At 41.8% G+C, this 27635-nt stretch overlaps 1 protein-coding gene across 19 annotated transcripts in view; it reads right to left on the bottom strand.

The window, feature by feature from the left end:
* The window catches only part of dlg2 (discs, large homolog 2 (Drosophila)), a 192135-nt gene that overhangs the window by 136498 nt on the left and 28002 nt on the right, over positions 1-27635 (bottom strand). Inside the window, exon 1 of one of the 19 annotated variants that reach the window (XM_056735926.1) lies at positions 10878-10925. The exons of the other annotated variants lie outside the window; for them this stretch is intronic. Coding sequence (XP_056591904.1) covers positions 10878-10919 — 42 coding nt within the window. The 5' untranslated portion in view covers positions 10920-10925. Of the gene's footprint in view, positions 1-10877; positions 10926-27635 lie in introns of those variants that run through there. 19 annotated transcript variants of the gene reach the window in all.

The following is a 27635-nucleotide window of genomic DNA, read 5'->3' as shown; positions in this document are numbered from 1 at the left end:
GCGCGTTGTAAACAAGGCAAAACAAGCCAAAAACATATGATTCACTCAATTCAAGATTATTTTTCTGACCCCATTGGAGGATTCTTTTACTTGTTTTAAGCACAAATTCACTGAAATTTCATTTTTTTTACTATAAACAAGACTTTTTTTATAGGTCGTTTGCTCATCAAGAAAATGCTTCTTGATTCAAGAATGTTTAGACATTTTTACTGGAAAACAAGAAAAGAAGACTAAGGAAGAAAGTCATTTTTGCGTTGAAAAAAAACCACCCAAAAGCTCAATTTATAAATCATTGTTAACTGACTCTTACGATAAATGTAAGCTAAGGAGACTCACTTAACCTGCTAAATAACTGATTTTTGTTTATCTCAAACCCCTAAACTTTAAGGTTGTAGCTAGTCAAAGACAACGCTCTCCTGCACAGTTCAGATCATCTTGACCAAAACATGTCTTTGAGATGCCCAGAAAGCCATTCCTTATTCTCTGTGAACAGCGTTGCAGAATACAGACATCCTCAGCTAAAGCTGAACTCATAAACCAGGGCAGACTAGAATTTAATTAGAAGTTTGATTCAGTTTAATTACAGTGTAACGGCCAATTAAACATGAGCTCTGAGACATCTCTTGGGAGCCACATTAAAGAAACAAGAAGACTTTCTGATCCACAATCCAATGACAATGACTCCCTGACCAGAGCTAACACTCACCTCTTCTGAGTTTCACTTTCAACTTTGATTTAATTGAATTTCCTCTTTGGTGTTTTTCCAGCTAAGTACCAGAAGCAATTTTCCCACTAAGATGATGATGGGTAAATAAACCTCTTCTGTTCTCTTCCATTACAACAGAACTGTAGCTTACCTCCACGACGTCAACAGTGCTCTCAAGATAATACACTCATTAACTGAATACCCCCCCCAAAAAACAAATATAAATAGTAAATTTAATAAAAAACAGAGCTGTATCCAGGGAATAAATAATAATCAAAAACACTCTAAAAATACTCATGCTGGCTTACAGTAGAAATTGGAAGGATGGCATTGGGTTACATAAGCCTGTGGCGTGGGTTTACTCACACGACATGGAAAACCTAATTAAGATTCCCACGTAGTATGTCTCCCACTCAAAGTAAAAAAAAAAAACAGAGCGGCAGGCTAATCGCTCAATTAATCATACCAACACTGCTAGTAATCACATCCAGCGACATGCAATTATCTCCAATAAAACAGGGCGGTGTAGAGGCATCTCCTGAGCACGCACCTGGGACGGGGTGGATCTCGATACAGCAGAAAGCATTGTTAAGGAGGTTTGTTTAGCATTAGCCACACTTTGAAATGCATACAGAATGTAATCGTGAGTGTTTTAAAGGTGGATTCACTAGATTTATGAGACTACAGACTAAAAGACGAGGTAAATGGATTTCATTCCCCTGCCGGAAAGAACCAAGCATGATTTTCAATTCTGGTTCAGGCTGGTTTATGTTAAAATGGTGCTGGTTTAGCTGGTGGACTAACACAGCCATTGTGTTACAGGTAAATTACCATGAACATGTACAACTGTAATGTTTACGTTTATTAATTTAGCAAACACTTGCAAAAAGTGACTTGCAGTACAAATGAGGAAAATAAGAGAAGCATCTGTCTGTCTGTAAGTATATCCATCTATCTGACTTGACGTAAAATTGAAACGACTTAAAGGAGTACGAATGAAAAAAAAGGTGTTTATATTCATATTTATAGTGTTTAAACAACACAATACTAATCCCTTTTGAAAAACAAAACTTGACCAAAACAGAAATGAAAATGTAATGGATTTAATGGTTATAATGGGAATTGTATTGGTTTTTCAGTAATGAACTCACACTATAGCACTTTAAAAATGTAATTTTATAATTGTTTAAATGGAAAAGCTAGTGGTTCATAATTATATTTTAATGAAAACCATTAGAATTTCTGTGATGGTTTCTATTAGTTCATTTTTTTATTTCAGCAGGGATATTCTACATGTGTTTTAGGATTAGTTCAATCTATGATGAAAAAAGCTTATTTTTACAACTGTCGTGGGTCTTCACATTCTTTCAATCTTTCACATTGCCGTTGTGTGATTTTATGTCATTCCTGAGGTTTATTTTTGTGAACTGCACTGGAAATAGCCCAATAAATTTTCCATGGCTGTATATAAAGATAGAAATACAAATTGAAATAACTGTTGATACTAATGGGTCCGGTTTTGACGAAATAGTTGCGTCTCTAGTCGTTTCTTGAAAACAAAAGTATGCTTGTCCATTAAGCTGGATCAAATTAGACTCAAAACAACTCCAGTTCCTGGGTGGAGAGCTTCAGATCTCCAGAGCTCCAGTTGAGTTGAGTGCTATTCTATCCGGCGTCCAGGTTGCACACCAACAATAATAAGTGACTAAGCTCTGATGGAGGCCAGCGGCAGCTAAAGGACACACAGCAAGAACCTACCATCCCTCCCACTGTCTCTCAGCGTCTGTGTATTTTAAAATAGAACCACAATTTCACAAAATTTAATTAACAAACAACACATGGTGAAAGTTGTGAGAACAAGGTGAGAATGCTGATGCTTAGAGAACGAAGCTCTCGGCCCTCTTTTCTGGACACGCTCCTCATGATAAGAACAGCGAAGTCAGTGGAAAAACTTGACCGAAACGCTTACTGTAGGTTTCAGTCTTGGGGTCGTGAACTTTACCCATATTCAGCATCTCCATCAATTAGTCCTGACATTGTCAATAAATTAATGATTAAAAACAGTAAAGAAGGGGTTGAAGAGGGAACAGCGAGTCCTGAGAAAGGACAGACTTCATGACTCAGTGCGCTAAGTAAATCGGTTTTGAATTTTACATTACTGCTTTACCCTAAAGCCTTAATTTCAGCATTTTGAGTGTTTACAGTAGATGGTTTTGTATGTATTACAGTAAGACGCCCCACATTGTTTGTGCTGAAGACATGAATGATGCCTGAAATCATGCAGCTTGAGAGTTGTTGCCTTTGTGTGCGATCAGATGTGGGGGTTCTACTTGGCGAATGATGAAAGACAAAGAAATGTCATACGCTTATAATAAAGGGTTAAGAATATCCTCTTTGGCTAGAAATCTATCACCTAGCAACCACTCAAAATACCTATACAGTAATTAAAAGGCAATAAAAATATTTCTCTATGCATAATTAACATTACATAAGAGATGTTCATGGCTCAACATTTAGGGATAGTTCACCCAAAATTGAAAATTCTTTCATCATTTACTCACTTTCATGTCGTTCCAAACCTGTATGACTTGTGGGTTTTTTATATTTTGAAGAATGTTTATAACCTAACCAAACAATATTGGGTCCCTTGACTTCCACACATGGACACAAAACCACTAAAACATCTTCTTTTGTGAGTCATACAGGTTTTGAATGATATGATGCTGAATAAATGACAGTTTAAAATACTGTATATATATATATATATCTTTCCCTTTAATGTACATAGGATACATCTAGTGTTTATCTCATCACAATCATAATGTGCCCAAAAAACACCACTTTAATATTCGGTATCGGCTTCATTCCATACTTAAAGTTCACCCAAAATGAACAATCTTATATTTTAGTCTTTCGGGTCAATTTTTCGAAATTGAGATTTTTACATAATCTGAAAGCTGAATAAATACTTTCTACTGATGGTGTTAGAATAAGACAATATCTGGCTGAGATACAACCGTTTAAAACTCAGGAATCTGAGAGTGGAAAACAATCGAAATATTGAGAAAATCGCCTTTGAAGTTGATAATCGGGGCACTGTGGCAGGCCATCCACTCACAAAAATTAATTGTATATATTTAAGGTAGGAAATCTACAAAATATTTTCATGGAACATGATCTTTACTTCATATCACAAAGATTTTTGACATAAGAGAAAAATGGATAATTTTGACCATTACAATGTATTTTTGTCTTTTACAAAAAAAGTTCAGGTGCTCCTTAAGACTGGTTTTGTTATCCAGGGTCACATTTACTCACCGTCTTGTCATAATAAACCTGTATGACTTTCTTTCTTCCACATTACACAAAAGAAGATATTTGGAAAAAAGTTAGTAACCGAACAGCGCAGACACAAAACCAATGCATGTGAATAGCTGCCGGTTGACAACATTCTTCAAAATATCTTCTTTTATGCTCTGCATAAGAAAGGTATTCATAAAGTTTTAAAATGACAAGAGTGTGAGTAAATTGCACAGAAGAGTGAACTTTTAAGCGACCATTTTAAATGTATACAGACCTGATAAATAAAGAATAAATCATTGAGATGTAAATGTAAACAGAAACCATGTTTGACTCATCCAGTGAACAGATTTTAGTAAGGTGTGCACTCTCTCTATGTGTGTGTGTGTGTTTGTGTGTGTGTGTGAGCCAGGAACAGCCCCTGCATTTGTTAGCTGCTCATGTTTACCACTCTAACAAGGCAGAGTAACATGAGCACTGGCTCTCTCGCTCTCTCTCTCTCACACACACACACACAGTCTGGGTCCAAATGGTGGTGTATCGAGGCCGAAACACGAGAGTCCATGTGAACAATGGCGTTATTCTGTGAGGAACAGATGAGATGAAGAACATACTCAGAGATCCTGATTGGAGCTGATCAACAGAGGCCATGTGAATACAGACTGGGAACATATTCAACTCGCATAATCTCTATTCATTCCACCTCTCTCTTACTCGTTCTCTTTCTTTCCGGTCCTTTCTATCTTGTTTTCACCGTCTTCAGGGGTACTTTTCACTTGTGGGGGCGTTCAGCCGATGCGATGACGTACCTCAGTGTTTCTTATCATATTCTTAAGCTCTAAATACACTCTATTATAAATGAGTGTGTGCATAGAGCTTGAGTGGAAGTGTTGAACACGAGAGAAACCACAATGAACCGAGACAACAGACCCGACCACAAATGCTGGTCTTGAACACACGCTTAAGCTCGGCAAACAGCCACATGCTTGCTGGGAAGTTTAAGAGCGCTAACTTATTTTAAACCGAGAGATAAGACTGTCACATTTGTGTATAAAAAAACAATCTTACTGTCTTATAAAGAATAAAGAACAATCTGCATTATGATGGACAAACGAGAGAGATAAAGCAATTATTTCATGAGACAATGCATGCAAGGAAGCTAGTCACAGAGAATGAAACAGTAACCACAGAAAGTAAAAGAACAATAGAAAAAGTTGAAAAGAAAGAAATGACAAATAATCTAAAACAGAGATGAAACTAGCTTCACTTCGCTGCAGTTATTTCCATCGTGACAGCAGAAACGATCTATACAACAGTTCGCAACGGCAACTCGCGACATTTACGACATTCATCAACTAGAGACTTGAAACTAAACTAAATCACTCGGTTTTATGATCCTCCTCCCTGCACTTGACAAGATGCATAAAATCTGTTAATCTTACCTCAGAGTTCCTCTCCCTCTCTTCCTGCATGCTTTTCTGAGGGGGTGTGTGTGTGTGCACGAGTGTGTGTGGGTGGGCGTTCAGTCGGACAGTAGAGAGGAGGCTTCCCTTTTCTCCAGGCAGCCTCAGAGACTGTGTTCATCGTGTTTGTGTGTGTGAGAGATGTGGGGAGGCCCTGAATCACTTCCTCACCGCTGCATCCAGCGCTCTGCGGCACTCAGAGAGTTTACTGCAGGAGCGCAGCCAAGCAGGAACCAGGAGAGGGCCACCGAGCCCGCACGGACACGATGTTCTGCAACACCGTTTCTAGTGAGGAAGCCAGCGGTTGACAGGTAACCACAAGAGCTTTTACAGTGTGTGGCTCTGTAATTTAAATTATAGCATCTCTTAAGGCCCACGAGAGCTGGAATCTGGAGAGCACAGTTAAAGGAGTAGTTCACCGTCAAAATGAAAATTCTGTCATCATTTACACGCCCCCTCGTCATTTCAAACCTTTATGACTTTTTTCTGTAGAACACAAAAGAAGATATTTAGAAAAACATTTGGAACAGAAGAGCACAGCGTGTTAATAACATTCTTCAAAATATCTTCTTCTGTGTTCTGTGGAAGAAAGAAAGTCATACAGTTTGAAATGACAATAGGGTGAGTAAATGATGACAGAATTTGAACTACTCCTTTAAGGGTGCTTTCTAACGCAAGAATCTCTTTTTATTACTTCTTTTATAGTATGTTATAAGTACACACATTAAATAACACAACCTGAAAAGAGAGTTTACCTTAAAATTACATTATAATAATAATAATTTGTTACATTTATATAGCGCTTTTCTGGGTACCCAAAGCGCTTTACATGGAAGGGGGAAATCTCCTCCACCACCAACAATGTGCAGCATCCACCTGGATGATGCGAAGGCAGCCATATTGCGCCAGAATGCCCAACACACACAAGCTTATTGGTGTAGAGGAGACAACTATTATGGAGCCAATTAGTACATATGCACCCTAATGTCATTCTTTCTTTCGTTGAAAACCAAATAAAATATTTTGGGAAATGTCTCAGTGGTTTTGTGTCCTTATAATGGAGTCAATGGCCTTCTATGTTGTTTTGTTAACAGTGTTCTTTAAAATATCTTCTTTTGTGTTCTGGAGAAGTTTTGGAATGACATGAGGGTGAATGTTAAAAGTGAAATGCTGAAAGAATTTAAAGGAGAAAACGAAGAAGAAGAGAAGAGCAGTTTGTCCATTTAGGGCTACTGTAGAAACAAAGGGGACCCTTGGTGTATGTAGATAGAAATAGCTCATTCTAAGGTAATAAGAAAATAATGCTTCATTATGTAAGGTCTTTATACACCTATGAAGACATAGTTATGTCTATTATATTGCATTTTTGTCTCCAAAAAATTAGACTTTAGTTTAGTTTCAGGTTTCACAAGACACATGCAGTAGACATACATGCAGCCATATCTAGAAACCAGCACGTTGCAGATACTTGAAGATGGGTTTTTTGGGCTTCTTGGCAACCATCAAGCAACCACTTAAAACACCTTAAGAAACTGCACCGCAGCCTCCTTGAAACAACTTTTAATCGTTTTAAATATTTTAGGATAGTTAATCACCCCTCACATTTGCTTTAAAGTGTTCAAACATTGCCAGTTATTCTAGTTGTAGACATGCAGTGGGCAGCCAATGTGTTTGCTCGAAATGCCTGACAGGAAGAAGATGTGCTCGTGCAATTAATACATGTATGTGTTACCATGACAGCAAGTGTGTGTGTGAAAAGGAGAAATCTTCAGCTGGTTTAATGTACCTCTGGCTTCTTTAACTAAGAAATAAACATGTTAAAACTACACACACAATGAACACAAGCACAGGAAGACACAAGCTTGTGTACTAAGAAGAAAGCTCTAGGGATACTGGGAGGATTTTCAACTAAGACATCAAATATCAACACTACTGCCTGAATGCTTGTTTAAGGCAGAAGAAACACAAAGCAAAGCTGTCCAAAAACTGAAATCCAAAACACCAAGCTCAGCCAAATCAGTTTCAATTTCAATATCAAATGACTTAATTTGAATGACATCGTACATACAATATTAGATCAGTCGACATTCACACAGTTAAAATTATGCAAAAAATATGGATTGCATCTTGAAAATCATTTTTATAGTTTTTGTAAATTGCATTCATAATCTACTTCAATTTTAACTTGCATTTCATATTGCCAGTGCCAGTGTTTCAATTTTGGACGGTGACGATACTGTAGCACTCTCCTACAGCTTACTTTCACCGTTTCTGCATTCATCACAAGGGTAAAATATTCATGACTGCATGACTCAAAGCTTGCTCAACATTTTAGCAGATGGGTCAGAACTGTTTTGGTACCTCGCTCTCCCCAAACAGTCTGGAAGAAACACCCTTCAGAGTGACACCCTAATGGAAACAGCAATGTAGAGCATGGCTGTGCCCAATCCCTGTGTGTGTCTGTGTGATCAATGTTTATGTGCGAGAGGTTAAAGAACTAAGTTCTATTTCTGTCTCACAGTATCATTATCTTTAAAGAGGGGATATGTAACACGTTAATTGCTATCAGCTGGCTCTTCAAGCCAAATATAAATTCAAAGCAGTGAATAACTGAACCTCACAGTACTTTTGCTTTCACTGCATAAAGTTTGTTTTTGCAGAGAATGGCACACTTGCTCTCTAGCCAGTGTGTAGTAACCTTTTCAGGAAAGTGCTGAACACTCGTTTTCTAAGTACAGAAGCATTAGTGTTCAATCAATTATACTGCAATTAATCTCATTTCTTTCTAGCTATTTAGATCCTTTGTAAAAGTGAGAAAGTCATCAAAAACAAAAATGTTACATTTTCCACTGAATATCATCGCTGTCATGTCAAAACCTCTTGTCTCCATTTTTACAGCAAATGAAAAAATCAAAAAGAGCCTGTCAACTTGTCAACACTGAGATTTAATTTATAGGTTTTGTAAATACTACGACAGGTTATTTTAATAGGGATGTCACCGCATCCAGTGTAGAAAATTATAATGGTGTAGTAGAGTAAGCGGGGCGAGACCGTGGTTCGAGTCCGGTGAGTAATTGTGAATTAGCGCCAGCTGTGCGCACACCGGGCTCGAATCACGTAGGAGATAGGGAGCATATAAAAGGAACGAGCGACCGGACCGTCTAGGAGAGAGGACCGGGCCCAAACTTATGTTAAGCTTATATTTATGTTCTTGTGTTTTGTATTTATGTTTTGTTCGCCGGCGGTCGTCCGTGAGGTGCCGCTGGCTGTTATATTATTTTATTAAATGTTTTGAATGTTTGCCGGTTCCCGACTCCTTCCTTCCCTTTTATGGAGATGTATTACAAATGGGTTCTAATGGGTTCTATTGTCTTTTTTCGTGTTGCGTCACCTTCATGAGGTATCGAGTCCCCCCTCGAATTCGGTCCCCTTTAGGACCCCCATATCTTTGTGAATGTTCGGTTAGTGCTAGGGCTAGCTTTTTTTCGCAAGCGCTAGCTAACCACGTACTTCTATGATATGCTAGTTGATACATAAGCTAACTAAAACAGTAAGAACGAGATTTGTTTGATTTCACAACCTATAGCCTCATATAAATACTATCATAGCAAGCACTTAATGTAAAAGACGTAAAAGGGGACCTCATGACACCGCATACAGTGTGGACATGGTGTGAGAGCCACCGTAGTGCTTTGAAAGGGAGAGGGGAGGGTCGGAGTAACCTGTTGGTTGCACTTTTTTTCGCAGTCAAAAACCACATCAAGCGAGCGTAAAATCTTTTTGCGTATTAAGGTACTTTGTTCAAAACTCCGTTAACACCACTCCTTTCTAATGCGAGACCTCAAAATGTGCATAAAAACATGGTGGTGGAAACATAGCTTGTGATAAGTTTACTAACATTTTTGCTCTCATTGTGTTAACATGAGAGACCTTGAGCTTGTAAGATAATTCAATTGATCATAAAACAATGACCTATCATTTGAATGATAATCAATTCTTAATACCTTTGTAAAATATTAACCCACAACCCTTTGCTTAGCAGATCTTCAGGGTCCTCATGATGATGGCAATACTGATGTGGGTGAAAGTAGCGGGCTGTTGGCCTGCTGTGAGATCCCACTGGTACAGACAGATCAAGTGTGTCATTACGCAGCCCACTAACACCACAGAGAAAAGAAATAGAAAAATGGAGCTCAGTTTCACTCATACACACACATCCACCCCCATAAACAGTCTTACACACAGACATCAATCTCCTCCCACACACAAAACCACACATGCACACTCCTTCACAGTCCCACACACAGACACGCGTACCCACTCACACTCCTACTGTCGTCTTCACTTACAAACTTACAACAGCTTGCAGCATGTAAGACACAAAATTATTACTATGAAAGCAGCTCTCTCTCTTTACATGCACACTTCCTCTCTTTCCCACGCCAGCGCGTCCACCCCTTCATATAAAGCATTATGTTTACTGCCAGCCTGATGCACGAGAACGCAAGATAAATCCGCTATAAGCTGCAGAGAAAAGCAAAGCGACACCTCCTCCACGCAAGCAGCGATTTACCGACATTAGAAAACCGGAACGAGCCTCTCAAACCCTCCTGTTTGCGTATGTTTGATTCCTGTCAATGTGCACTGCTTCCGAACATCTGCTTTCTCTTTCCTCTTACAAACAAAAAGTTTCCCCGTATAACATAGGACTGTCAGAGACGGGACCCTACACAACCTGCACCATCAGGCGACTTCCCGCTCTGTCAGCAGAGAAAGTGAGAGAGAGAACGGGATGAGTGAGGCAGACAGGTGCAGCAACAGCTCCATGCATATTAAACGCCTCTAACTCTTTAGCAGAGGAAAGGAAACTGCGGCAGGAAGACAGGAGGAAAAGACACACTGTAGAAAGATATGGAGATATTTCCCATAATGCACCAGAACAAAATACAGAAAGTATGACACAAACTGTCGAATGAATAAATGAAATATGCTTCATAAAAAACGCTTCATGAATAGTGGGATAAATGCTAAATGAAACTTTACGTTAAACTGCCATAATATTTGTAATATTTAAACACATTTAAGAGGTACAACAGTGTCAAGATATTAGAAAGAGAAAGAGTGAGAGAGAGAGAGAGAGAGAGAGAATGATTAATACTGAGGATATTCCATAGATTTTGCCATACAAAATTCATTATTTCATGCATTTTTACACCGTATCATTCCAAACGCCCTCCTCAAACACGTCGGTATAAACCCCCTACATCACTTCAAAAAAACTGGAAACCAGCCGAGTCAATCAAGGTGTCAAAACGTCCCAGTGTGGCAACTCACACATGTCCAACCACCTGTGTGGCCACATGGCGACGCATGCACATGCGCAAGTTCAGGCTCGTTCCAAGTCTTACCTTCACGTTGGACCTCAGAGCACAGTAACATGCAAGAAACATCGCAGGTAATATGTGGCATAAGGATCGGTCTACTGTTAAGCTTCCTTAGGAAACAAAATTAAGAAGAGTACAATGATGCAGATCAGAGGCGGATCGCTTCCCTCAGTGGGCGCACACGGTACAGCGCTGTTCTTTTAAGGTTACCCCATCAGTCTCTTTAGATTCAGCACTCGTACGGACACACACATGGTCACAAGCATGTAGGGAGAGATACGCTACGGTTTGCTCCAGAATGTGGGATTTCATTTGACAGCGGTATAAAAGCCATGCCTAAGAGGGGATTCTCTCTCTCTCCCTCCCTCTCGCTCTGCTTTTCAGTATACCACGAGGAAGAGGCAGGGATTGGGTGAAGGCTTTTTGAGGTAACTCAGTACTAAAAAGCGAGTTTACCACGTGTAGAAACCCAGAGCAGGTAGACTAGATGTTTTAAAATAAGAAATGGACTCCCTGACTGTTATATAACAAGACTCTCTCTCTTCAGTGGAAAAGCAGCAGTTTGGCTAAAAAAAGCTACAGCTCTCTTAGTAGCATGTCTGTCATTTTAAGCGCCATCTAGGAAACAATACGCTTTGGGAGTGTTTGATTCTTATTTAAATATGTCAAAACACATCCAATGAGTCTACCCATCGGGTATTGTATGATAATGCATAATTCATGAGCGGGTATTAATATGCAAATAAAAAATGAAGACGAACAGCGGGATCTTTATGACATTCCTTGGGTGACGAAGAGCATCTTTGATAAACACATTGAAATGACAAAGTGCTATTAGATAAAAGATTAAACAAGAACACGGATGACTATAGTTTCGATGCTATTCTTCAAAACCTGCTTCTGAGGTCAATCTGTATTTGTGAATTGAGTTACTGGCTCCTAATTTTTTTATTTATGTGTGAGGTGATGGACAACCAATGCACACTGTACCGCCACAAAACTACCACAAGAGGGCAGGATTCTAACTCCCTAACTTACTGCAGTGATGGGATAAATGTGCCAAAAAATATATATAAAGTGGGCAGTTTTCTACTTTACAATCTCTGATTGATAAAACACTCAGCAGGATCTCAATCAAGCTTGAATTATGCCAGTGCTTTAGTCACTTTGGTGTGAATCTATTAATTCAGTTTAGTGGAGGAGTTCCACAAAGGTAACATGAAATGACGAGAGGAGAGACGCAGGCTAATGAATCAGTCGTAAAGAGTCCTTGAAAAGACTGATTATGCTCAGAAACCTGAAGCATGCTTCTCAAAACCTCCAAAATAAACATTGGGGAATAATACAAGTCATACTTCACAACAAAACTACATTGCTCGTCTCTGTTGCGACAAAGAGATGAAAACTGCTAAAAATTATGGGCAAAGGCTCAGATTACCATAGCAACTGTACTAGAGTACAACTATGCGACAGTTACTGTTTTGTTACTAAGGCTGTTGTTTCAATCCACTGTGTCTGAGAAAAATGTACTTATGGATGTAATATATAATAGATCTGAGTGGACCTCATTTCAAAGGACTCGGGACAACATTTACAGTTAATGGCCCAAACTATTTTATAATTAGAGCAAAGGGGTCTTTTTCACGATTCCCGGTTTCTCAGCAGCGGAAGTCTTCCTGTCACGGTTCTGCCTATCTTGTCTGGCTAATTCTTGGTCTTGAGGCAGAACCAAAACAGAATTCCCTGTTTCATGTGGGGAGAGAGATGTTGGACCTTTTGGGCTTCCATACTCTCCCCGAGTCTCGTCTGTGTTTCCCGCCATTTCGTGTCATTAGCTTCCCCTTAGTGTTTCATCTGTGTCACCTGTCCCCTATTAATTATCCTGTCATTGTCTCCCTTTAAGAGTCCTCTTGTTTCATTGTCTTGTGCGGTTCATTGCGTTTGCCCTGCTTGTACGTATGCTATTTGCAGTTCCTGTTTCCTGTTCCTGTTCCGTGTCAAAGTAAGTGTAGTTTAGTCAGTGTTAGTGTTTTGTATCAAGTGTTTGTTTTATCAGTTTAGTTAGTTAGTGTCCTTGTTCGTTGTATAAAATTATATATATACCTGTCCTGTTTTTTCCCCCACGTGGGTTTTGTTTTACCTGTTTGGTTAGTCTTGTTATTTGTTAAATAAATCTGTTAACCCCTTCACCTCCTTGTTTGTTCCTGCCTCTGCCTGCAATTGGGTTCTAACCATGAGTATTCATGACAGAATGAACCGCCCCAACAGAACCCAGCAGGCAACCGCGGACGATTCCTTGCGGTCCCACCAGGCCCGACTCCTGTTGGGTTTTAAGCAGGGGGATCGCGGGATCAGGCAGTTCGCTCGGGAGTTCCTGGCTGCAGCTAGGGAGACTGAGTTCGGTGAGGCAGAGCTCAAGGTTATTTTTAACTGCTGCCTCACCGAGCCTCTCCGACGGTCTGAGATGAGGATGTTGAGCTCCCTGTGGATGGGCGACATGATCAGGTATGTGGTCAACCGGGATGATCCCTGGCCATTAGTGCCAGACTGGGTGTCCACCCCCGTGGCTACCGTCCCGGAGGACCGCGCCCTGGCCGCCCTTACCCTGGGGAGCTCGGCACCCTCATCCGCAGCACCTCCTGCGGCCACTCTACCGTCGGCCAGTCCCACTGGCCGGCGGAGGAGAAAGCGGCTACCCAGTCCGGAGCTACCCAGTCCGGAGCTACCCAGTCCGGAGCTACCCAGTCCGGAGCTACCCAGTCCGGAGCTACCCAGTCCGGAGCTACCCAGTCCGGAGCTACCCAGTCCGGAGCTACCCAGTCCGGAGCTACCCAGTCCGGAGCTACCCAGTCCGGAGCTACCCAGTCCGGAGCTACCCAGTCCGGAGCTACCCAGTCCGGAGCTACCCAGTCCGGAGCTACCCAGTCCGGAGCTACCCAGTCCGGAGCTACCCAGTCCGGAGCTACCCAGTCCGGAGCTACCCAGTCCGGAGCTACCCAGTCCGGTGCTACCCAGTCCCAAATATTTTTTGGGGGGGCGCCGTGGGGAGGCGACTGTCCGAGCGGCCGTTCCGGCCGCGGATCCGTTCCAGGAGCCGGAACTAAGCCCGTTCCAGGAGCCGGAACTAAGCCCGTTCCAGGAGCCGGAACTAAGCCCGTTCCAGGAGCCGGAACCTAGCCCGTTCCAGGAGCCGGAACCTAGCCCGTTCCAGGAGCCGGAACCTAGCCCGTTCCAGGAGCCGGAACCTAGCCCGTTCCAGGAGCCGGAACCAAGCCCGCCGTCAAGTCCGGCCGCCCAGCCGCCGTCAGAGAGCGCTGCCCAGCCGCCGTCAGAGAGCGCTGCCCAGCCGCCGTCAGAGAGCGCTGCCCAGCCGCCGTCAGAGAGCGCTGCCCAGCCGCCGTCAGAGAGCGCTGCCCAGCCGCCGTCAGAGAGCGCTGCCCAGCCGCCGTCAGAGAGCGCTGCCCAGCCGCCGTCAGAGAGCGCTGCCCAGCCGCCGTCAGAGAGCGCTGCCCAGCCGCCGTCAGAGAGCGCTGCCCAGCCGCCGTCAGAGAGCGCTGCCCAGCCGCCGTCAGAGAGCGCTGCCCAGCCGCCGTCAGAGAGCGCTGCCCAGCCGCCGTCAGAGAGCGCTGCCCAGCCGCCGTCAGAGAGCGCTGCCCAGCCGCCGTCAGAGAGCGCTGCCCAGCCGCCGTCAGAGAGCGCTGCCCAGCCGCCGTCAGAGAGCGCTGCCCAGCCGCCGTCAGAGAGCGCTGCCCAGCCGCCGTCAGAGAGCGCTGCCCAGCCGCCGTCAGAGAGCGCTGCCCAGCCGCCGTCAGAGAGCGCTGCCCAGCCGCCGTCAGAGAGCGCTGCCCAGCCGCCGTCAGAGAGCGCTGCCCAGCCGCCGTCAGAGAGCGCTGCCCAGCCGCCGTCAGAGAGCGCTGCCCAGCCGCCGTCAGAGAGCGCTGCCCAGCCGCCGTCAGAGAGCGCTGCCCAGCCGCCGTCAGAGAGCGCTGCCCAGCCGCCGTCAGAGAGCGCTGCCCAGCCGCCGTCAGAGAGCGCTGCCCAGCCGCCGTCAGAGAGCGCTGCCCAGCCGCCGTCAGAGAGCGCTGCCCAGCCGCCGTCAGAGAGCGCTGCCCAGCCGCCGTCAGAGAGCGCTGCCCAGCCGCCGTCAGAGAGCGCTGCCCAGCCGCCGTCAGAGAGCGCTGCCCAGCCGCCGTCAGAGAGCGCTGCCCAGCCGCCGTCAGAGAGCGCTGCCCAGCCGCCGTCAGAGAGCGCTGCCCAGCCGCCGTCAGAGAGCGCTGCCCAGCCGCCGTCAGAGAGCGCTGCCCAGCCGCCGTCAGAGAGCGCTGCCCAGCCGCCGTCAGAGAGCGCTGCCCAGCCGCCGTCAGAGAGCGCTGCCCAGCCGCCGTCAGAGAGCGCTGCCCAGCCGCCGTCAGAGAGCGCTGCCCAGCCGCCGTCAGAGAGCGCTGCCCAGCCGCCGTCAGAGAGCGCTGCCCAGCCGCCGTCAGAGAGCGCTGCCCAGCCGCCGTCAGAGAGCGCTGCCCAGCCGCCGTCAGAGAGCGCTGCCCAGCCGCCGTCAGAGAGCGCTGCCCAGCCGCCGTCAAGTCCGGCTGCCCAGCCGCCGTCAAGTCCGGCTGCCCAGCCGCCGTCAAGTCCGGCTGCCCAGCCGCCGTCAAGTCCGGCTGCCCAGCCGCCGTCAAGTCCGGCTGCCCAGCCGCCGTCAAGTCCGGCTGCCCAGCCGCCGTCAAGTCCGGCTGCCCAGCCGCCGTCAAGTCCGGCTGCCCAGCCGCCGTCAAGTCCGGCTGCCCAGCCGCCGTCAAGTCCGGCTGCCCAGCCGCCGTCAAGTCCGGCTGCCCAGCCGCCGTCAAGTCCGGCTGCCCAGCCGCCGTCAAGTCCGGCTGCCCAGCCGCCGTCAAGTCCGGCTGCCCAGCCGCCGTCAAGTCCGGCTGCCCAGCCGCCGTCAAGTCCGGCTGCCCAGCCGCCGTCAAGTCCGGCTGCCCAGCCGCCGTCAAGTCCGGCTGCCCAGCCGCCGTCAAGTCCGGCTGCCCAGCCGCCGTCAAGTCCGGCTGCCCAGCCGCCGTCAAGTCCGGCTGCCCAGCCGCCGTCAAGTCCGGCTGCCCAGCCGCCGTCAAGTCAGGCTGCCCAGCCGCCGTCAAGTCCGGCTGCCCAGCCGCCGTCCAACCCTGTCAGGCTGATCTTCAGACCCTGGTCCAGCCCGGCATTCCAGCCGTGGTCCAGCCCTCCAGTCCTGCAGGGGACTAGGACGGTTCCCCCCAGGACTACCCCTGTCAAGCCTCCTGGGGCTCCGCGCCCTGGCGCGTCCCCAAGGGCTGGAACTTTCCCACCCAGCCCTCCCCCTTTTGGACTTCCCATGTCTTCTTGTTTGCCCCCACCCCCCCTCCCTTGTTTGTTATTTTTATTAAGTCACCCTAATCCCCTATTGATTCTTGCCTGTCTGCCACTGATTTTGTTTTCCATGTTTTGTTTAGTCTTGTCTATGTCTCAGTCTGTCTTGTCCTGTGAGTCTCCTTGAGGAGCGTCAGGATGTCGCTCCTTAAGGCGGGGGTTCTGTCACGGTTCTGCCTATCTTGTCTGGCTAATTCTTGGTCTTGAGGCAGAACCAAAACAGAATTCCCTGTTTCATGTGGGGAGAGAGATGTTGGACCTTTTGGGCTTCCATACTCTCCCCGAGTCTCGTCTGTTTCCCGCCATTTCGTGTCATTAGCTTCCCCTTAGTGTTTCATCTGTGTCACCTGTCCCCTATTAATTATCCTGTCATTGTCTCCCTTTAAGAGTCCTCTTGTTTCATTGTCTTGTGCGGTTCATTGCGTTTGCCCTGCTTGTACGTATGCTATTTGCAGTTCCTGTTTCCTGTTCCTGTTCCGTGTCAAAGTAAGTGTAGTTTAGTCAGTGTTAGTGTTTTGTATCAAGTGTTTGTTTTATCAGTTTAGTTAGTTAGTGTCCTTGTTCGTTGTATAAAATTATATATATACCTGTCCTGTTTTTTCCCCCACGTGGGTTTTGTTTTACCTGTTTGGTTAGTCTTGTTATTTGTTAAATAAATCTGTTAACCCCTTCACCTCCTTGTTTGTTCCTGCCTCTGCCTGCAATTGGGTTCTAACCATGAGTATTCATGACACTTCCTAGTTGGGTAAACTTCTGAATGGGACACAACCACGAATATATATTTTCTGCGTTCTCATTTGCTCAAACAGCAAAAGAAAAACTCAAAGATTGTCTTTGCACTACTTTCAACAACTTTTGAGAGAGTCTGATGACAGCACTCAAAAGAGAGAATGATGTCAAATATCCCTCGCATTAGCGTTAACTGATTTTTTTTTTACTTGATGCAAATGTGATATATTACAAACTATAATGCTAAAAACTTACATCTTTTTTTTTCAACAAAAAACTTACGATGCTGATGAACGTTGAACGCATTTTTCACATTCTTGTGAAAACGTGATTTTTGGGAAACACTGCGCTGTTGATCAGCCTGATCCACTGTTCTTCTTTTAGCACAAACGCATCAACAAATTGTTGGTTTGGGTGTTGACTTCAGTTTTCTTCAGCATTTCCAAGAAATTGCTCACTGCACTTTTAAAGGGACAGTTCACTTAAAAATATATTTTATTGTTTCCTTACCCTCATGTCATTTTCAACCTGTGTGACTTTATTTCTTCTGCAGAACACAAACTAATATATTTTGAAGAATGTTGGTAACCAAACAACACTGACTCCCATTAACTTCTATTGTATGGACACAAAACCTCTGAGACATTTCTGAAAATATCTTCTTTTGAGTTCCACAGAAGAAAGAGTCATATACAGATTTGAACTACAAGGGGGAATAAATTATGACTTTTCTGAAATACCTATCATTTTAAGGCCCACTCATACCAAGAATGGCAACTAAATATATAGTAATAATATAACTAATAACAAGGAAATCAATTGCTCTGAAAATAATAATCCCAACTGACCGTATAGTGTAAATAGGCCATTACAAAGATTCATAATTTTGTTCTATACAGTATAATACTAAATATGTTCAAATATCCAGCTGTGGAGGGCCAGTGTGTGTGCATGTGTGAATCAGGGTGCCCTCACCAAGCTGGGTGGCGTGTAAAGCGTAGGCGAGCGCCAGCATGCAGTGGGAGGCATCAGAGATGCTTTAGAGAATATATTTTTGGTGCCAGCCTCCTTGTTACCAGGGAAACTAGTAGTTCCGTGGTTAGCAGCTTTACAGTACAGATGAGCTCACAAGAAAATGAGGGAAAGAGAGAGAATGAGGGGGTGACAAAAGAGAGGGGAGTACCGAGGCAGAAGACTGAGGGGGTGGAAAACAGAGAGGAGGTGAGAGATGGCGGAGAGCGACTGAATTAAAAAATTGCCACTGAGACCCGAAGCTTTGGGCACTGCAATGGCTTTTATGTCAGCGAAAACTCCACATTCTCTGTCGGAGGCCCTTTTATGAGATGGTATGTAGACTTTCTGCCAGTAAAAACTTGCCTCCTCTCGCTGTGACCTGACGTTCACACAGAAATAGATGCAGAATACGCACTGTATAAATATGGCTGTAGATGCTAGAACCACAGACAGGACAGGGAGATGAGCCGGCAAAGCTGCACCGAAGCCAAAACACTTTAACGGGCACAAATATATCTTCTCCCAGAGGCAGTTCCTGCTGAAAAAATGAGTCATACACTGCTGCTCATGTGCGAATACAGAGCTTTCTTATTCTCCTCCTTTTACACAGGTACACATGAAATGCTACGAAGATCACAATTAAAGGAGCTTTGTATAGAAACTGTATTTACTTAGGCATAGCTGAATAATAAGAGAATGACATATCGCGAGCTTCAAACACTATTGTTTCCTCCTTCATGTGTAAATCGTGTGCATGCAAAAGACCACTGAAAAAGGGGCCAATCCAAATAAAACACAGACTGTGATGTTACAGTCGGGATGTATGCCCCAAACGTTTGGCTGCTCAGATATAATGTCTGTCTGACAGTAGCGATCTGATTGCTGTGTGAGCTAGTGGCATGAGCCGCCGCAGCAAAACAGCCAATCAGAGCAGAGCTCAACATTAATATTCACGATAAGGTAAAAGGTCCATGTGTTATGGACATGACATTTTGCTTTACGTACGTGACATTAAAATGCTCAGAGAATAAATTTGTTACAATTATATTAAACCATCTGTTTATATTTTACTGAACCTTTTTGAGTTTAAACATCTAAAAATGTCAGTCTATGAAAAAAAGATATATTTAAAAAAGAGCAATAAAGATGCGTAATGGATGTGACAAAAAAAGGAGGCGGTTTTTGGGAGACGATAGACTTCGTAGGATTTCTGTTAAATAAAATGCACAATCCTAAAGCAATAATACCAAATGCATGGAGAAGGGATGCCTTTTTATAGAACATGAAATAGTTACTTTATATTAATTTTCAAGTGTCCATTTATGAGGAATATATAGCGCTATGGATTTGACAATCTTGAAAATGGCACTTACTGACTGAGAAATATCATGCACTAAAAATAAATAAATGCTTTACAAATTTGAAGAGAGATCTCACATGGGCATTTGAACCACCAAATGTTAAAATCTGTGCTGTTACCATAGTAAAAACCGCTGAAATCTAAAGTTTTTCGTGGTAAGGTTGACATTTTTATGGAATTGCCCGATAACAGACTTTTTCATTCTAGAGACAAATCCTGGGGTTGTAAATGGACATTTGTTTCTGGATCATTTTGGTACTTAAAGCTACATATCCTCTATAACAATTTAACTCATTGTATCAATCAATTCTTTGGTACCTTAAAGGGCTTAAAAGGAACTCATTAAGAAAGAGTTACAAATGTGCTGTAACTTTAATTTAGTGATCTTTTTCATGAAATATAATAAAACAGGCAAATAAAATCGTACCTGAGCATCTACTATCTAGGGATCAGAACATAGTTCAAGATTGTAGTGGGTTCATTTCACTTATAGGAATAATTCACCAAAATATACAAGTGTTGTCATCATTTGTTTGACTAGCTTTCATCTGTGGAACACAAAAGAAGATATATAAGAAGAAATGTGGTTTTGTGTTTTCTTTTAAGCATCAGTTACACAAGGAACCCTAAAAATACCTTAGCAACTACCCAAAACATCGTAGCAACCTCTTAAAAATACTTTTAAAAACTTGTTGTCAGGTTATGGCTTAAGTCTCTTCATCGAGCTGATAGCTGACCTGAAGCTTGCAACAGAGAGGGACAGACACAGTGGGTGAGAGAGAGAGAGAGCACAAACACACTCCCGGCAAACAATGCAGTACGAAACCCCTATACCAAGGAGCAAGACGCAGTAGCTGAACCAACATTGTGACACCTTCCAAACGCCATGTGAGACTTTCTGAGACAAGCGGCTTTCACACAAATAGGGATATGCACCGACAAAAAGAGCGTCCGAATGTGTGCGTCTCCAGCAATGAAATGCTGGGAAAAGGTTCAGATTTATGCAAATTCCTGTAGCAGTGATATGATCCGGCGACCACCAATAAGAGTGAAGCTAGTCATGTGACCTGTCTCCTGTGAAATATTGTAGTTGTGTAGGCAAGACAGAAGTTCTGTGAGTGATTTCGCCGTTTTATAAGATTTGTCTCAGCCCACGTGCAGGGGTGTAATAAAAAAAGGATGCGTGGAAAGCCGTGTCAGCGGTTGTCAAATTAGTTTGATTCATGGACCAATAATAGTTCATGATATTACATAATGTACTACGCACTGCTGGAATTTATGTACAAATGCTTCCCTTCAGGTTCATTTTTGTCAGCAAGGAAACTAATTCAACTCCAATTAATATTCAATCAGATTTTTAAAAGATAAAGCCATTTGTGTGTCACAAATTAGAAAATAATAATTAAACATTCGACTCAAATCAACAACATCTATACAATCCTAAATTTTGACTTCTTCATAAAAGTCCCATCATATCTAGTCACAGATGTTTTCTTATACATCCAGTGCTGTTTATAGCAACAGAGCCGCTGCACGTGTTCAGATTATGCAAGAGATGAACTTCATAAGCATGTTGCATGGTAAACCCAGGCCAGGAGGCTGTGAGGTGACAACATAAATCCGCTGGCTTAAGTACAGTTTGGAATACAAAGAATGTTAAACCCTTGACAGACGCACTCGTCATCAAAATGCTGACCGGGGAAAAGGGGCCAACAAAGTTTCTCTACTTGACCAAGTCAATCTAGACCTAAGATGAATTTGTTTGCTCCATTTTACTCTGTCAGTCATTTTACCTTAGGCTGTGAGAGGCTAAAAACAAGTTAGCTGCATAATTGTCCACACTGACAAAAATAGCACATGGAGTTAAGCAGTCCAAATTTAAGCATTAATAAGCCTGTTTATTCAACCGTCCTGTCTGGTTTTAATAACCAGGAAGCCTTGCAGGCTGGGTTACGGTATTTTACCCCTGCAAAATCTATAACAGGAACATGAAACATCAATCAAATTGAAAACAAAAAATGTAAATAAAAGAAACGCACAAAAGATTATTTGGAATATCTGAGGTGGATTTAAAGAACTGTTTGGGTAAATACCACAAGATCCAATTATATCCGGCACAGGTCTAAGAAACAAACAAAGTCACTTTGTAGTACATGAAAGCCAGCAGAGACGTGATTGTATTTCCTCATTCGCTGATAATTATATAGTCTGAATTTCTCTTTGTAGAACTAATTCTTTTTTTCCAAGGCCTTGCAATTCCTTATAATGCCTAAATTATAAGAAAATTGTGTTAATTAAAAAAAATGTGATTTAACTAAATTACATCCTTACATGAGATATCATAATAACTTCATATGCCCTTATACAGAAGATGTTCTATAATATATTCTATACTAAATATTTACTATAATGAAAATTATATTCTTTTTTGTACTCTTTTGCACAATGACATGTAATTTAAAAATAATTGTAATCTCATCTATTCACAATTCAAAATAATGTTCAACCTCCTGTCAAAGAGGCCACTCAGTTCTCCCATTAATAAGGTCAGATGGCCACCAAATGTCTCCCATTAATGTGTGAATAATGGATAAAATGTTATTCCATGTGTAATTTTATTGAAATGTGTTATTTAATGCATTGGAACAAAAAGCAGATGTGTGCAGCCCCTCAGTGACTGTACACAGACAGTTTCCTAAGAGGCCTTCGTAAATTACTGCACTTAATGTTTCTATTAACAGCCTGTCAAAGCTGATCCCTTTTGACACACAACATGTCAAGAACATCTTATTCTCCTCCCACAAGTAATGACAGCAAAAGGTTGAAACAAAATGACAAGACTTCAAGTTATCCCTACATTAACCTTTATAGATAACTTCAGTATCACATTCTCTGTTACAAACATGCTTCAATTCTAAACTTTTACCCTTGCTACATGTTGGTAGATGTTAAATTTCCCTTCATAACACTAGATTATATTCAACGACACTTCAAAATAAGCTTTGTCATTGCTTTTATTTCTCTTGCTTTAACAGTAATGGCAATTCTCTAGGTGCACATCAGAATAACCGCACGTCCTGACTGTTACGGGAAATCAAACATCGCTTTTCTAATGTCACCTCATTTTACCTGACACAAGCACACTAAACAACTCTCGAGACGTTCTGGCTAGGACCAAATAAATAGAAAACATAATAAATTATAAATATTATCCACTGTATATGTTTAAAACAAATCAGTTTCTTGGTCTTCTCCCAGTTTTGTATTGCTTATTGCAAAATGATCCTGCCAAATGCTAGACTATAAATTAAGCTCCGTCTCTTAGCCACTTTATATTATATGCTGATTCATATTTAAACCGATGTTTTCTGTAATTGAAGATATTTGTCATTCACACAACTACTCAGCAGTTAGTTAAGCTTACAAGTAAATGCTCACTGCATCGTATCAAGTAAATTAAAGAGACGATATAAGAATCAGTATGCATACACAGAATGCAAAAACATTTAGTCAGAAAACATACCTGTATATCACAGTAGACCTTCAAATGCATGTTTTAAAAGCAATAAGTGTGCAAGATGTTCGTAAAGATATTTCTAGTTTTTATATTTCTAGTTAAATGGCCTCCAGGTCCAATGTGGGACTGACAGTACTGCAGAAAATTGCAAAGCTACATAACTTCAAGCAATATGGATTCTCTCTTGCTAATTTTATAGTCTGAAAGAAATACTGAAGTAATTAAGTGTACAATTTTTTATTTGTTATATCTTGTAAAATCTTAAACTTCATCTTAGTACATATTTTATAATGCATAATTTTCTTCTTGCACATTACACATTTCTTAACATTTTAGAAGTGTTATATACATTGCACGGTGGGTCTCCAACCTGTGTGAAACTAAATATCAGATTAATGAGATTTATCACCTGAAGTTGAATAAGTAAGCTTTCCATTATCCACATTAGGACAACATTTGGCCGCGAAATGACTTTTTGAAAATCTCTGTTGTGTAGAGTAGGTGACCCTTAAAGCGGAAATTCTTGGTTTAACATAGAGTTTTGATATATTTATGGTAGGAAATGTACAAAATATCTTCATGGAACATGACCTTTACTTAATATAATGATATTTGGCAAAAAATATAGATAATTTTGACCCAGCGTTTTGATTGCTATAATAATATACCTGTTCGACTTGTGGCTGGTTTTGTGGGCAAGGGTCATGTTTGTTCAAACTTCATTAGTGTTAAAAACTAAAACAGCAAGTGCTTCAGGACTAGTGTTAGTCTAGAAAACACATTATAAACCATATAATGGTCAGTAAAGCATTCAATTTTATTGCATATCCTGCTTTTTCTTGTTATATATGTAGGCCTTCCCATCTTTAAATATTCTGAACAAAGCAAACATCACACAAACCTCAACTTCACATACAAATCCCTAGGAATATCAATGAGACAGCATTGAGCCTGCAAATTGCTATAAACACAGCCTTTGCATCCTTTCGGCCGGGCCACACGTACTCTGTGTGCAGTACGCATGCGGTGCGTAGAGCAACACGTATGCAGTACAGATCCGTCATGCGCCCTTGTGCTTCCACACATACTACGTTTGTAGTGCGCTAGCGGTCCGGGTCTTCTGTGTGATTCAGTCAACAATAGGTATTTCCGATATATGATTGACTGAAACGTAAATTTTTAAAAAGGGTTTAGGAAACTCTCTTTTTTCGTCTTTGTGATTCTCTGTTTAATGTATAGTGCGAGTGGTTGATATATATATATAACAGCATCCACCATAAACTTCCATTGTGTATCCAGATTAAAAAACATTATTTTGAATTAAGTGTAAGACAATACAGAAATAAAATTACAAACCTTATCGGGACTAAACGCAATAGCTGAAAATAATGTACTATTTAATTGATATTTTATCCGTAGTTTTGATGTTAGGATGGTACTTCAAAACACTTGATGCTGACGTGAAGTTATATACGTCAAGCCTATTAAAAGAGTTTCAAAATAATTTGCCATCCATTCCAGTGGCCGATGAAATGGCCTCCCATGCGTTTTCTTTAGCATTCATGTCTTTATAAAAAAAGTCCTGGGGATCATAAATCACTTTCCATTTCTCTACCTCAATCTTGTACTTTCTGGACCACTTGCTTGTCACTATCTGCATAGAAGCACCTTCTTCACGCGATATAATCACTGTAGGATATTTGTACTACACAAAATTTATATTGGATTAATTGTTTTTACAACTCCTGGTAACTGTTCATTCATGTTGAAATTGCTGGATTTCTTTGTTAATACCTGTTCATTTTGAGCATGATGCGTGTGTTTTTGCTTTAAAACACTCTGTGCTGTACCGCAAAAATAGACTCGATGCGTAATGGATCGCTGCACTGATCGCTGCACCGGACGGACCAGCTGTGTGAATGATCTAATCCGTTAACATGGGTATAAAAAAATACAGACCGCATACGGAGTATGTGTGGCCCAGTCGTTAGAATTCTCGGGACACCTATTTTACTAAAATCAATCATATGGTAGCGACATTTTATGCATGATATTCCAAAGCAATAATTGCCTTTAATAATTGTCTGTAGCTTTTTCATGACCCCCTGCTGGCAATTTATGTATTTAATTTATGTGTCTGGCCTTGCCTCTTGAAATATTAAGGAGGTAAACCGTCAATCCAAGGGGAGTATTGGGGGGGGTTCTCAGAGAAGCAGGGAAGCTTTTCTGTAACCTGAACTGAAGCTGTCCACCCTGATCTATAAACCATAACCATGACCCATTAACCTCAAGTGTTAAATACATTTACCTTAATTAAATTATGAATTATTATAATATAAAGAATAATACAAAGACTGCTGGTCATAAAATCTAAAAATAAAAAACTTTCAAATGTCACTTATTGTACAAATACACTTAAAGTGCAGTGATGCAATTAAAGGGGAAAACTGTATCACGTTGATATATTCCATGGTACTGTTATATATCAAAGTGGTATTTTTATGGGAGTGGATCTCAAACTTTTTCGTTGTAAGTCCCCCTTTGTGTAGAGTGCATCGCTTCGTGCCCCTTCCCCCCGACTTATGATCATGAACTTAGAATTGTATCTGTCATGTGATCATAAGCCTGTGTTAACCAATGCTTAAACTAACAACTTCAAATCTAAGAAAGATAAACTCCATAAAATGCTTAAAATGACAATGGTAAACAACCAAATATGCTGATTCAAGGAATACACCTTACTGAGCAAAATCGCAGTGATCAAATAACAAAGGATGATCAAATGCAACAGTGTAAGCATCAGGCTGTGTTCACATTTGACTTCTTTGACAAGAAAAAGTTTACAATGGCAATTTTTTGGTACAAACATAATTTGCAGCGTTGTAGTTACAAATAGCAGCTGGAAATGACTTCGGAGACAGTGTTTGCATAAATGCAGCTCAGAGAAATAGATTCAGACAGGCTTCATAGGCAGCGTAACGGAAGTCTATTTGAATTATAAACAGAGAGCGTTTTTTTTTGCAATAACCAATCATATATTTAAAAACTACAATACTAAATCAAAAGTTATTGAAAGTGATAATTAAACCTAAGTTACATTTATACAAAACTATGCTCCAACCGGCGTTTCAGCCGCCATTTAATTTTTCGATCTTGATCCTGCTCGACCAACCACCTTCCTTGCATGTTGCTATGGAAACGACAGGTCTCAATACTGTCGGCGTTGATGTTTTAAAAGCACTCAGGACTTTTTTGAAAACACGGTTTCCAAAGGATTATAATATAAAACAGAAGCTACCAGCTTCAAAATAAGAAGTCAAATCTGAACATAGCCTAACACCTCAAAGCACGTGGGTAGTGCCCGAATGCAGATCTGACACCTCCGCTGAATGAATGAACAGAACTGCAGACGTATTTAACTCCATCTAAATGGCAGACAAAGTGGCCTTGTAGGGATATAAAAAAAATCAATGAGTATAGCCTACGCAGGTGAACCCTGAAACCCACACGGTCCAGGGGAGGAGAGGGAGGAGGGTGAGAATGAAGTGATGCCCTGCTGGGGTGGAGGCAGAGATTATCATTATATCACCTTTGACCACAACTGAAAACAGTTGCCCTGTGGGGTGAAAAACACATGTATACATTGCAGCGCCTCTTTTCGACGTGTGTGGGATGATATTCTCCCATCCATAACCTACTAAGCACATCCCGCAAACTATCACGTAACATTAACTACTCAGAAGAGAGTGGAGGCAGTCGTTGAGAAAGAGAGAGAAAGAAAGAGAGTAAAAGATGGGCTGAAATACCGTTGCGTACATATGTGGAGGGAGGGGGTGGAGGACGTTGGAGGCTCTTGTACACTTCACCGTAACTTAAAATAGAAAGAACTCACACAAGATATTAACAGCCTGAGCGCAAAAAAACCTGACAACAGGATCTCTGGAGGAAAGACGTCCTGCGGTAAAGCCCAATAACGGTAAACGTGTTGAATATAATTACTTCTTACGAGGGAGGAAACTCTCTCCAGAAGAAAATTTTGACTCTACGGGTGTCTCTCTTCCAGAGAGACTAATGACTAGCTTATGATTTTCTTGATCTGCATTTTTTCTGCGAATCAAATTTGAACATTTATGCTTATTGTAGTTTTAGTTGTACTTCTACCCCATCATTTCTTGTTCTTTCTTATCATTGAATGCAAAAAAAGGGACGTGGGGCATCAAAATAAAAAACGAATGAAACATAGTATAATGAAAGAAGATATACGTTTGTTTAAATGAAATACAGGTCCTGTAGTATTTTTGATTTAGGGTATTTTTATGAATTGTGAAAATGTTAGGAAATTGTGTATGCTTGTGTTTTTGTGTGCATGAATCCTTTTATTTTCAAGATAATATGAAGAGTTTGGTTCCAAACTGAGATAACTCAGTTTTACATTTTACGAATTTGTTTTTGGTGCATTCCAAATAATATCAACCAGTTGGTTTGTTTTGATTTAAGCCATAATAACAAAAAAATAAAGGCTAACTAACACAATAAAACATGACAACAAAATAAAAAACATGATTTTTGTATTTTTCTTTAAATGGAGTTATCTCATTTTGGAACCAAACTCTTCATATATACTATTCACTTTTTTCTCCCAATGTAGAGAGCCCTCAACAAAGCTTCCCAGGGTACCACCGATCGGCCAGACCTCTGTCAACAGCATCATTATGGGTAAATTGCTACAAAACAGGATGATGTTGTTTTTACCACAAAGTGTTTTTCTTTAACAAGTCAA

This window comes from Triplophysa dalaica, chromosome 22 (genome assembly GCF_015846415.1).
Source record: "Triplophysa dalaica isolate WHDGS20190420 chromosome 22, ASM1584641v1, whole genome shotgun sequence".
Lineage (NCBI taxonomy): Eukaryota > Metazoa > Chordata > Actinopteri > Cypriniformes > Nemacheilidae > Triplophysa > Triplophysa dalaica.
The sequence above is the reverse complement of the archived record's forward strand: the minus strand, read 5'-3'. Positions and strand labels throughout refer to the sequence as shown.